This window comes from Ischnura elegans, chromosome X (assembly GCF_921293095.1).
Source record: "Ischnura elegans chromosome X, ioIscEleg1.1, whole genome shotgun sequence".
Lineage (NCBI taxonomy): Eukaryota > Metazoa > Arthropoda > Insecta > Odonata > Coenagrionidae > Ischnura > Ischnura elegans.
In genome coordinates this window covers 100,681,309-100,694,092 of record NC_060259.1, presented here as the reverse complement: position 1 = coordinate 100,694,092, position 12,784 = coordinate 100,681,309, and the positions used below count along the sequence as shown (strand labels likewise).

At 38.0% G+C, this 12,784-nt stretch overlaps 1 protein-coding gene across 1 annotated transcript in view; it reads right to left on the bottom strand.

Annotated features, from left to right (window-relative positions):
• Window positions 1-4,650: 4,650 nt before the first annotated feature.
• Window positions 4,651-12,784, bottom strand: part of LOC124171223 — a 54,672-nt gene continuing 46,538 nt past the window's right edge. Inside the window, exons 5-6 of the mRNA XM_046550365.1 lie at window positions 12,059-12,188; window positions 4,651-5,235 (exon numbers count right to left, since the gene is read on the bottom strand). Coding sequence (XP_046406321.1) covers window positions 5,150-5,235; window positions 12,059-12,188 — 216 coding nt within the window. The 3' untranslated portion in view covers window positions 4,651-5,149. The remainder of the gene's footprint in view (window positions 5,236-12,058; window positions 12,189-12,784) is intronic.

Here is a 12,784-nt window from a genome sequence, read left to right as displayed (position 1 = left end):
AAATGACAGGAAAATGCTACTTTGAATGCCATTTCATAGCTAGCGGAGTTTATGAATGATAAATCATTTTAATTTGAAGTCCTCCGAGTCATTAGCAGCTACGTGAAACAGTCTTTAAATGCCTTGAAACCTGACCCAGGTTTTCCTTCCATGAAAATGAATGAACGAGATTTCATTCTTTTCCAAAAGAATATCGTCTCGTCAACACTAAAAACTGGTTGAGGGGGAAAGGAGCCACTTTCAATCACAGCTTGGAGTTCATCAGAAAATGTTGCGGTGACTGCGCTATCAACACTTGCATATTCACCTGATATCGCCGCACTGAAAATACCTGCTTGCCGTTCAAATTCTGGAACCAACCGGAGCTTTCACTAAATGTCTCGGAGCGATTACCACTCTCGTCTCTTTGTACTGATTCTCTATGAACTTTCCGTATGTGTAGACCGCTTGGTTGAAGTTGGTGCGGCTGAGGTCACTGATGTTTTAACTTCGTCTTTATTCAGAATAAGGCATCGTGCGTTTCAACTTCCGCGCAATATCGCTTTGACGCTCTCCATTTTCAAAGCAATTGACCTCTTTCAATTCCTCTTCTAGGTTTATAGTTTTTCTTGATAAATTCTTGATTTTTCTACACGCATTCCTATTTTTTGCCATATTCTCTTGGTTTTTACTCTGTATGACTCTATCTAAATCACCTTCCACTGCTGAACTGTATTCCTGAGACGCAGAAGGCCTATGACTGCGGGGAGGGAACGAAGCCATTGTGTTTGAGTCTCTATAGCGGACCCTTTTATGTGTTGATGCTATTCATGCGCAACTCGGCCACCGCTCCATTTCTCCCACGTGAATACCGATGACCTTGAAGGCTTTAGCGCAGACGGCATAGACTCTCTACCTGGAAGTCAATCGCCAGATAACCTATGACGGCAAAAATACGTCTCAAACCGTATTGCTGAAAAAAAATCATTTCCACTAGCCCCACGCTTAATTAACGATCTAAATTATTTATTAACATTCTGTTAAGGAGACGAGATAAAGTACTTCGGTAGGCCGGCTATCTGGACCCAATGACGAGAAACACTTTTGGCCATGCACAGCAATGGATTTTGATTAATATATAAACAAAAAAGAAGCTTTGAGGCAAGCAATAATATTAATATGCGTAAAATGATAGAAATTTCGTGTGTACTTCGCGCAAGTTCACGTTTTATCACGAAAGCCTTTAAGATTTTTGATTAGGCTACACTGCGTTGCAATGTTTCTCCGAGGAACGTATTTGCGCTATATCGAAATTGCGCTATACGAGACGTGGGTGTACATGCCTGCTCAGTAAGTTACTATCCCTGTTCAAACAGTCATTACATCTTTATTGTGGTACCACATTAGCTAGTGAAAAGCCAAATTCCTCATTGAATAATCCAGGTTTCCCACTCAACCATGAAAACCTTAAAACCGTGAATAAGCCATGCATTTCGTTCAACGTGAAAAAACCTGGAGAAAGCCGTGAATTTCGTCATGAAACCTTAAAAATCTCACAAAATTGATTTTACATCTAGGATTGACGGATCAAAAGAAAAATGGATACGTCGATCATGTTTCAAGGTTACACGCAGACACTGTCCACGCGTTTATCTGTGCACGTATATTCGAAGTGCAATTATTGGTCCGTGTGCCGGGATGACACATTGACCTTGAGCCTGTACCGAAGCTGGAAGTCTGGTAACCAAAGTGTTCATCAACACTTGCGAAAATTCAGACTTTTCTTAACTTCCCTGGCACCCTGGTCCCTCCATATTCCCACTCACAACCTTAAGCTGGAGCTGAATTTTTCAAACGATAAGTGACGTAAGGAGAATTTGGACTTTCATTCCTGCATTTGCATTCACAGCGTCTGTTGCGTTTGTTAAATTTTAAGTTAATGTGGAACCGTTGATTGTTACACGTTCAATATTTCTGCATAAAATGGCTTATGAATAAACCGTGAATTTGACGAAATTTAGACCGTGAAAACCTGGAAAAAACCGTGAATTTTATAATTTCCTTTGAGTGGGATCCCTGATAATCTGAGCATCATCTTCAAGGAAACATTATCACATGGTTGAATATCTGGCCTTGTGGCTTCAGTAGTTAGTTAAACTCTGGGTGGCGTTTCTTTATCCTCCGATTCTTCAGAAGTTTCCATCCAATGTATTTACTTTAAGTGTCATAAGGGTGAGGGTGAGTTAACACACTCAATTACTTTTGCCAGAAGTACTGGAAGAATTACTGCATACCACGAGTATTTTCACTTATAGATGAATGATAGATTAAGACCGATTAAGAGGATTCAAACTCAGGTTTCACCGGTATCGTGAGAATCACAGAATCAAGGAATATTATGTAGTGAAACAACTTCTTCACTAGTATTACTCTCATAAAGTTTGTAATGTAAATTAACCCACTGGGACGTATATAAAGGTATAGGGGGTCAAGGAAAAAAAGGGTCCGTCAAGGTATACACATAGCTGCAAATTATAATGGAATACATTTCAAATATGTATTTCCATGCTCATGAAATTATTTCAAGTGGATCTAGAAAAACATACAGACCGATGCTGCTTTTCTTAGCCTATACTATTGCTGAGCATTGAACTTGTATGTAAGGAGATATTCTTTAGGAAGGGAGATATCCACATTATCAATAAAGACTGTGTAATGAGAGCGATAGAACTATCAGGTATGAATTACACCAAATTTGATGAAAGAGTTCTGGATAATTAGAAAAAGGTGGTATTAGGTACCTTTTCCTTGGTAATAAATTGTTTTGTAATATTTTAGAGAAGACAGTGGGCAGAATTATGTTACATCCTGAATTCTCTTCGCACCTTATGTATGAAGAGGGATGGCTGTCTGAAAAGTAAAACAAGAACATATTTACATACTTTATTGTTACCAATGACATGAGTGAGTAGATCATTATTAAAAACTTTTGTGGAAGAACCTATTTATTAATTTACAACTACTTTAAACTCTGTAATAAAAATTTGGTCTTTATTTTTCAAGCGAATTTAGGACAGAGTTGTCCTCTCTTGCAATTAACTTGATTGACAATCACAAACATCCATGCCCTGGATGGTAGTCAAGCCACCCAGGCGGGACTCGAACCCGCGACCTCTAGGTTAGCAGTCGGGGACTTTACCCCGGCGCCACCCAGGCCGGCAAGTGACAGAAATCTATGACAATTAGCAGGTTGAACTCTGATGGAGGTTTGTGACCTCAGAAGATCTGGACTGTCTCTCTGTGTGGTACAGCATTTCCTTATCTCCTCCCTTAACCATAGAGGTTAATTAAAATACTGCCATTCTGTAATATTTTTTGGTAATTCCAGTCTGTAGTGACAGTAAGCTATGATATGACTATGTTATTAAAAGTATGAGGGACAAATCCTGTTATTGATTTCTATTGGAGATTATGTAATTACTACCTTTCCATAATAGTCCTTAAATCTATAAATAAACAGAAAGATTTATTTTACTGTGGTAATAAGGAACAGTTAAGACCTCAAATCAAAAGTATATGTGAACATACTCGCCCAGATGAAATTCCAAAAGAATACATCCAGTTAATACAATGGGAAAGCAAATGCTCTAAATTCATACCCTAGCTATTGACAATGTTTTTGGACATCAAAGTCTAATGGAGGAGTAGGTTAGGAAATCTGTGAAATAGGATTAAATATATTTAAATTTCATTTGGCCATTTTGTGTGTAGTGATTGTATTTGGAGTTGAAATATGTAGGTTAAAATTTGACTGGTAGTTTATAGGAATATGAGCATCTTCTCCAAAACTAAAGGCAATCATACCTGTACGTAGTTGCTTCAATTTACAAAGATAACTGACCTCTCACCAGAAATACGCACGCCCTAGTGGAGCTTTGTTTCATCCAGGCAAGCCATGCAGAAGTTGCACTTTTCCCAAGCTGGTAAATCCTTCTAATTCCTCTTTTCCTCAAGTGAAAATAGAAATTGCTCCAATGAGTGGTTGAACGATTTATGGTTCATCTAAGAAAAGAAGCCATTGCTTTTGTCCCTCCATGGGTCTAGAGCAGGAGACTCCAAACTATGGCCAGCAGGCCACATATCTGGCCTAACACTTAATTTCATCCGGCCCACCTAACAAATTCCTCACTTGTGGATGCACTAAGGATGCTGTACAATTGTGATTTTTGCACTGCTAGAACTATGATTTTTACATCGCTTTCCCTATAATTTATTTACTTCTTTTCAGGGTCCCTACATATTGCTGAAGAGCTTGGTGGACAGAATTCTCAAAATGTGTCTTTTGTCTCGACTTCTCTTTGTCATAATTCCTTTTGTCTCGAATGTGGCGTGGTCTCTTTTTCTACCTCAATCCTGAATTCACCATTGCCTGGCAGAAAATGAATTCAAAAATTTTGTTGCATTTTCATTTTAATTTTTTTAAAAATGTTTTAAGTTACGAAACATGTGTTCTGTTTTATGTTCTAAGTGAGAAAAAGCTGTTTTTACTGATATGGGTTAGCTGTCAATACAGACCATAAATGATGTAGCCAATTTGCATGAGGTCTTTTTGTCAATGAAAGGTTTCCATTTGCTTATTTCTTTTGGGTTTTGACGATAATGAGGCTAAAGGCATGTTGAATACTTTATTGAAATCTCTTAAATCATCCATTTTTCATGATTTACAGTATTCATTCATTTGACGATGCATATATTTTTCAATACAACTCATTACAATTCTCAGTGGCACAATCGGCAGCGGAGCTCAGGAACAAAACCATGGCTATATTTTCTCTTGTAATGGAAATCACAGTCTTAGTATAAAATGTATGATGGACTTTAGTGAATCAATTTTCTATTCTTATGTCAAAATAAAATGAAAAATTGTGAGTTGGCCAAAAAATGCTGATTTCAAGCATAGTTCTCCAAACTTTTCTTAACTGACCGCATTGTGTCTCGTTGGGGTTTTCCTTCTTAGAATTCAATTTTCCTGTTGTGCGCAGGTCTCTTAGAAACCTTCAGTACAGAGGATGCAGGCTAATGAAAGAATACTGTGAGTGGTTTGTCAGCTGCAAGGGAGGTGGAAATAAAAGAGGCTTGGTTCTCGGGCCTCCTGGCTCAACGCTGCCCGTCAATCGAATTCTGCACCGATGGTGATGCTCATGTCTTCAGAGACGATCAGTGTGGAGTGATACCATCGATTTGTGTCCACCACAACTGTAACAAGAGAAACATCTACTTATTAATTTCTTCATCTCACATATGAATGATGCATTCATTCATTTATGCAATATCGGGCAGCTACCCAATTACATATACCAGAGTTAAGGAGAATAAAAAACATTTATGAAGAAAATTCACTATATATTTTAATGCATTCATGTTAGCTAATTAATAATTAGATATTACTAATCCAATTTTTGTTAAAAATTAAGATTACCTTCAAATAGAATAGTTTTGAGGAAAACTGTTTACTCATCATTTATCAACGATCATCAATCCAAAGATTGGTTTGACTCAGGTTTCCAATCGGTTCTCCTATCAGCTTGTCTATTGCATCTATATTGGTAATTCTTCTGCTCCACATCCTTACCACCTTGAAATGTACTACTACCACTTGTGGCCAAGGTTAACTTATATTACTAATTAGTTACAGGATATGAAAGAATGACTAAAAATCATGTTTTACAAATGCAAATCAGGCAATGTATCAGTTGTCTTATGGACATTAAATAGTTCAATATTAATTGGCAATTCATCTAATGCAGAGATCATTCTAGCCAAGAGGCAGTTTTATCAATTATTGATAAGAAAGAAATTCGTATAAACAAAATTTTTACTACGATCACTTAAATTAGTAACCAGGTGTGTAGCCAGGCATTAGCTTAGTATCCCCAGTTTTGGGAATGGGGTTTCAAGCTTCAACGGGGATCTGATTAGAGTTGACTCAATTCCAGTTGGTTTCTAAATGTTATAAACATATTTCTTTGATTTTTCAGCTCTTAGCATATAATGCCACAGTGTCCTTTTCTACTTTACATGATTTCTAAAGTAGAACTTATCATTCCTGCTCAACCTCTCTAATTTCCTTAAGTCGTAACTTGTTTAAAGCCATGATAATACCTATCTTAATATTTCCAATCTGTATCATGCAGATCACTCTTCATATTCTTGGCCATCATTTTTAATAATTAGCGGCACATGTAGCATGAAAATTTTACTTTGCTATTTTCTCTGATGTGGTTTTTTTAATATTTGAGATAATGGTAGAGGTCGGTGAAAGTGGTTATATATTTTCAAAAATTCGTTTTAAACTATGTGATTTAGGTGTTATAGAAAATCTTGGTGGTGTTATTATAATCTTACAATTTTTGCACATTTCTAGGTGTTTTATTAATTTTTGGTTCATATTTCATGATTGCTTATACATTTTTTAAAGCATTTTACATAAAATTTAATACAATTTCAATTGTACAAAATTTCTGATGAAATCTAGTAAGGAAATTGTTCAAGTTATATTGGTTCAAGGTATATCAATGGTGCAAGTGAATTCACTACCCCTGGTATGAACGGTAACACTAGGTTTTTGGTATTTTCAAATTCCTTCCCTTCGTTTGATATTTAAAGGTGTAGCTGTGATGAAATAACAGCCAAACACGAATCACGACCAATAATGACAGTCTTTTCAATTTGAGTGCTGGGTAGCAATGGTATAACAATAAGTAATGTATAACTTAAATTTTGGCCAAAATTTTCAAGTCGTGGGCTCCCTTTTGATACCCCTCAACCAGGTGCCGAGGGAAGGTAGGTAGCAGCTACATTCAACAAAATCCCTTAGTATTGATTATAGCTATTGCCAATCGGTCAAGAAAGGCATTGGAAGAAGCACAAATAACTAAACACAATCGCATATAAAGAAACTTGAACTGGGGTTTTGTCGAAATGATATTTTTGCATTAAAGTTCAGCGGAGCACCGAATATCCGACAATCCATTATTAGCTAATAATTAGCACCCCCTCTCCTCCTATTCTTTATTTACCTTCCTACCCTTCCCCAAACTGCTAGCGCTTCGTGCTTTCAAATAACAATAGGTCTCAATGGATGTCTTCAAACGAGACGAATCGCGCCGTTGACGGCACGGCTGGTCTCCACGGCGCCTATTTCAACCCGGCCCGACGGTGCGCCGTCTACGGCGTGAAATGCAGGCAGTGCTACATTGGGGCCGCTTTCAGATGAAACGGCTTTTCGCCGGCCGCCGTTCATGGTAAGACTGCGACGTGAAATTCACTTCGCTTTCAGACGAGACGACTTGCTCGCCACGCCGCGGCGCACAGTGGTCCGGATCGCGAAAAAGTTGGACAAAAATCAGATTTTGGTTGGATGTCTTTAAAAATTGCTCTCTACATGTTTTTTGGCGAGCTATTTTTATTTCTGCAGTTATTTTTACGAAAAAACTTTTATTTCATGCGATATCGTGGAACTTTAACTTATTAACGGGCTAATTGTAACGCTGACTGCATAGATAAACGGTAATCATGATAAAATATGAAAATAAATGATAATTAGTTGTATAGAATGAGTTAATGATCTTTCAAAGTACTCAATAAACAAAAAAACGGCTAAAAGTAGGGTTGTTGGGTGCATTGACTAACGTTAAAAAGGTGCGATTTCCAGATTTCGTGAGATTCTTCTGTATGGACTAAAAGTAATTATTAAATAAGTATCAAAATAGTATTTATGTAACTCTTTTATTCTCATAAAAGCATGGATAATTCCTCAGAAATTTACAATAATGTATTATTCAGCATCAGATTATTCTGAATCCCACCCCTCCTCCTCTTCGCATTCGCTCGAAGAATTTTGAGATTCTTGCAGGACCAAGAGATCACGAACCTCCTGCGGAAGATCTTTAAGGCCCCGGCCCCGGAAGATCTTTAAGGATCTTTAAGATTTTGATTGCGAACTAGCTCGCCATCTTCTCTCGTAGGAATAAAAAAATTTCATGTTTAAAAAATTATTAAGCTCGAGTTTTGCCTCCTCATCTCCGTGTAATCTGAAACAACTCTCCAGATATGCATTTAAATTCCTTTTTCGAGCATCCATGGTTTTCTCTTTTTTCTCCAGCATTTTTTCGTACAGTTTTCGCCGCGTAAATGCCCATGACATTGTTGACAGTCAACAATATAAAACACAGGTTTACAAAAAGCTACACAACAGTCTTCTTTCTAAAAAGGTTAAATATCAAATAGAAGGGAAAATATGGAAAATTAGAGCGCTGCCTCGTCTCAGACCAATTAAAAAAAACGAAAACAAGAAACGGAAATAAATTAAACATAGTATACCTGCTCAATAATCCTTATTTATGTGGTTGTCAGGAACTAATAAATAAATTAATCACAATTTTTTAGTTATCACAACACTATAACTTCTTTTCGAGATCACTGTAAATCACAAAAACTGTAGCCAAAATAGGACTTCGCAATTAGGGATGGGTGTGTTCACATCGACAGAAAAGTTGAAACTGAAGGGTACCAAAATGTTTCGACCGAAATTTGGATGGGGTTAAAAAGAGGAGTAATCTTTACCCATGGAAATGTGGGTATTCCCCAGGATAACTGGTTGGGGTAAGGTTGGACCCCGTAAAGAAAATGTGAAATGTTTGGATTTTGTGCGAAAATGCATACTAGCGGCGGACCTGCAATAAAACCCGTCCAAAAGGAAGCGGGTGGAGGGTAAAGACCTCATCTATTAACACGTGCAGCTTCACTTACAGGTCAGACCGCCCCTAGAAAAGCAATAACCTCAAGTTGGGTGGTGCGCCAAGTGGCAAAATAGCAAGAAGACAAAAGATGGCAAAATGTCCCGACTAAAGACCCCTTCCCACTTCCCTGAGGTCCGACACGTGTTCGGGTAACGGGTCTCCTCCGGATTGAAAGAAAGGGAGACGGTTGTGGGTTTTCCCGGTAGCAGTGCATGTAGCCTGTCGTATTTACTTAAATCTATTACCAAATCGCGCTTGAAGTCGTTCTGAGAAGCGATCGGAAAAAATATTTTATCTCCTCTCCCAGCGTCCCAACTGCGCTAAACCAAATTCAAATTGTTCCGAAATTATTCTATTGGTCCACATACAGATAACATTTGGATGATTACAAAGTATAAAATATGTTTTAAAATGCTAAAATTCTTATTTTTGTGATTCTGGCCCATGAAACATTGGGAGACACAATTTACCATGTGCCTACACTGCGCTGATGCTAGCGTGTCGACGTTCACGTCTACTACGGCTAGGCATATAAATCGTTGTCATTCGCAAACTCGCACAGATTTGCAGCTGATTTCTTTACTAATATCTTTATGATACTGTATTTTACTGTCACAAATAGCCGAATCCGCGCAAATCGACGTCACTTTTTTTATAACTCAACATTTATGCGATTTTTTCCGAAAAAAATTACTCCCCTTCAAATAATTCTACAGCAATCATCAACATCTCTAAAAGGTTGAAATATATATTTTATAACAGTAAAATGTCTATATTACTATAGTGCAAAGTTATTTTACGAATATAATTGGCGGCGTAAAGCCAAAAATAAATCTAAAATGCGTAATTTTCGAAAAAACGGAAAAATCGCTTAGTTAGTTAGTTAGTTAGTTTCCTTAGAAATAGTGCTACTTTGACGCAATATATCTAAGCTAGCAATTTTTTTTATAAAAAAGTAAGCATGAAAGGTGATACCCCAGACATATTACTACATAACTTCTATAGTCTAAGTGAGTTTCAAGAAAGTCGAAAAAATGATTTTTGTCCACCTTTTTCCGAATCCGGACCACTGTGCGGCGCGCCGTGTGCCGTGCCGTGAATGGTGGCCGGCGGAGAGTCGTCACGTCTGAAGGTCTCGCGGCCTTCCGTTCTCAGCCAGCGGCCAAGTTTAAGTCTACAAAATTGTTAAGTTAGACCCACACTTAAGGTTTTCCTGCTACAAGTTATCCTTTAACGCTGTCTTCTGTGTCGCGGAGAGTCACCGGAATTACTGCTCGGCATTCGCGTGCCGGGCGCGCGAGTTAATATTTCCGCTCTTTCGCGGCCGCGTTAAATTTCTTTCAGCACTTTATTGATTCAGAGTATCTAATTATTCAGGAGAGAAAGCGCGTCATTCTAGATATTTCCGAGAATTTTAGGATTGATAAATGTGAAGCGAAGAGAGAAAGGCCGTTATTAATTTCACGGCAAATTCCGGCGGAGACATCACTACAGTGCGCGATATTACGCGAATGCAATATGCGCGAGACAAAAATAAGCCAATTGACCTTAGAATCGTAAGGAGACAGATCGAATGAACGTCAGCAGCGTTAAACAACGAACGCTTAGGCTTAAATAGATTATGACTTATTGTACGAGATTTTTTCGCTAATTCGCCTAAAATTCGCGTAAAAGGCGAAATTTCGTTTTTATTTGCTGATTTCGCGTTATTTCGTGTTATTTCCCGATATCGCGTCTCGCAAATTTCACGGATCTCTAGATATTGGTAATCGTTGATGAGGATCTTCTCTAAGATAATGGCGTAAATTGTAGGCTAATATTTCTTCAAGAAATCAAGACTAATATGACCTGGAGATGCGTCAACCATTTATTTCTATGCTTACCCTATTATACGTAAAACTGTAGATTGGCAGCAACCCAAAGTATTTCAGGACATGAATACAAATCAATGCAAGTGAGGATGCCAGCTCTCGCATATTTTTCGAAGATTGATATGATATTTGATATGACTTTGGTAATGTGCACACCACGTGGTTCTGTTTGCATGTACTTTGTCTTTGATTATATGCAGATTTATTAACACTCCGCGGACAGCTCCAAAAAAGTAGTTTCTTCAACAGAAATGATGTTGGCTCCCTGATATCCCAATTTTTTCTACAGAAAAGGTTTTAATCACTCTTTATTTGATGCATTTTTCTCGGCGATCCGCAGGGTGAGCCATCTTTTACTGGCAACAGCTTTGTGGCACAAAACAAGAGACATGACAGATTGCCTTAGAAAATGTATTCTGAAAATTTAGATGCTGTGAAGGTCCTCACCGAAGGACACCCACTTGTTTTTTAACTTATAAGCTGTAAGACAATGGCACTATATCTACCCCTCAGAATATTTTAGTCTGCCTAAATTTGTGACCTATCGAGACCTAAATGTGTGAAAATAGGAGCAGACGGAAATTTGTCCCGATACCCAGTTCCAATCATAATTATTTTAAGCGATAGCCAACGAGTCAGTATACCATTATCTCTCCTCACTGTCAGATCTTCATCTGAGAGAGAAATTTATTATGGCAGGATTAGTAAGGTAGTAATAGTTCTACCAAAGCATTTTTCTTGTCTCTTAAAATAAAGAGGTAATTAAAAATTATTCTGCTAAAAACATTCTATTGCTTTCAGTAAAAGTTTTTGTATGGGCAGCCAACTATAGCTATAGCTATATGTAAGCACAACTTCTAGAGGAGCAAGAAAAGATTTTTCAGCGGCTGTAAAATTGTATTTTTTCATTATTACCACGTAACAGTACTTTTTAGTGTTCACATGGTGTCTGGTAATTTATCTAAGATACCAAATCTCGATTGCTACAAATTTCCAACACCAATGAGATAAGGATGTTACAGATCATCCATCCTACCATTTCCAAAGTTATTGAACATTAGTCATCAGTCGCCCAGTTTATTCTTCCGTTGTGAAAATAGAGTCTGGACCAATAAAACAAAACGTTCGTAAGATAAAGAAACCATTTTCTTCAGTGGCAATATACACAATGCAGTTGTTCACAGTTAAAATTTCACGGGTTAAACTATAATCTGTCAACTTTCTGGTTGATATTGGAAGGCAGCAAAATTAAATAGAAAGGTAATTGGTTTGTCATTCAGCCACCTCAGCCGTTGACGATTAGGCCTTAAATCACCGTAACTGGGAATAGGTCGACGATAGAATTGTGTGACTGTGGCTCAATGCAGCGCTGAGTGAAATGTGTAGAAAAGGAGCAGCGATACTCACTTATCTCGCCGCGGTCAACGGTGATCTCCATCGACAGGCAGTCGTAGTAGCACTCGGGAGGCGGTTGGAGTTTCCAGAGCTTGCTGCCGCGAAGCTGTGCTTGCCAAGATGGGTGGTCTACGTTGTCCACCTGCGGAGGGTCCATTATATCAGAGTAACTGCTAAAATGAGGGCATTGCTTTAAAAAGACGGTAAAACAGGGCAACAAATTGCTTCGAAAATTGCGGGTGACTCCGTAAAAGTTATCACCGTGGCTAGTCCCGGTATACTTACATATGAATTCTACTCTGTCGATTGCAAAACCTGAATTTATTATTCCTTAATTGAAAACAGAACCAATCAGCAGGTTTGACGTTGGAAAAATATAGATAACATTGAAGGAGCTTGTAGGATCGAATCATTCAAAAGTTAGTGATAAATGTTACAAATTAGACGTAGAGCGTGAAAGTTCACACACCTTCGATTTAGTTCGAGGGGATCTCTACCCTCACCCATCCAAACCAACCTTTTGGTTGAAGCACTGAATGAGTAACTTAGAAACATCGGTAGCAGTGTAGGGTATTATGTGCTCTTGGACATAAATGTGGAAAACTGTCTACTGTTCATTGCAGTAAAAATGATGCCACATATATAAAAAGAAAATAAGTAAAATTACTGATTTTGAACATTGTGAGGTGGAGTGAGTACCAGAGCCTAAGAGAGGTCGCTTAATCCCTGAATCAAATT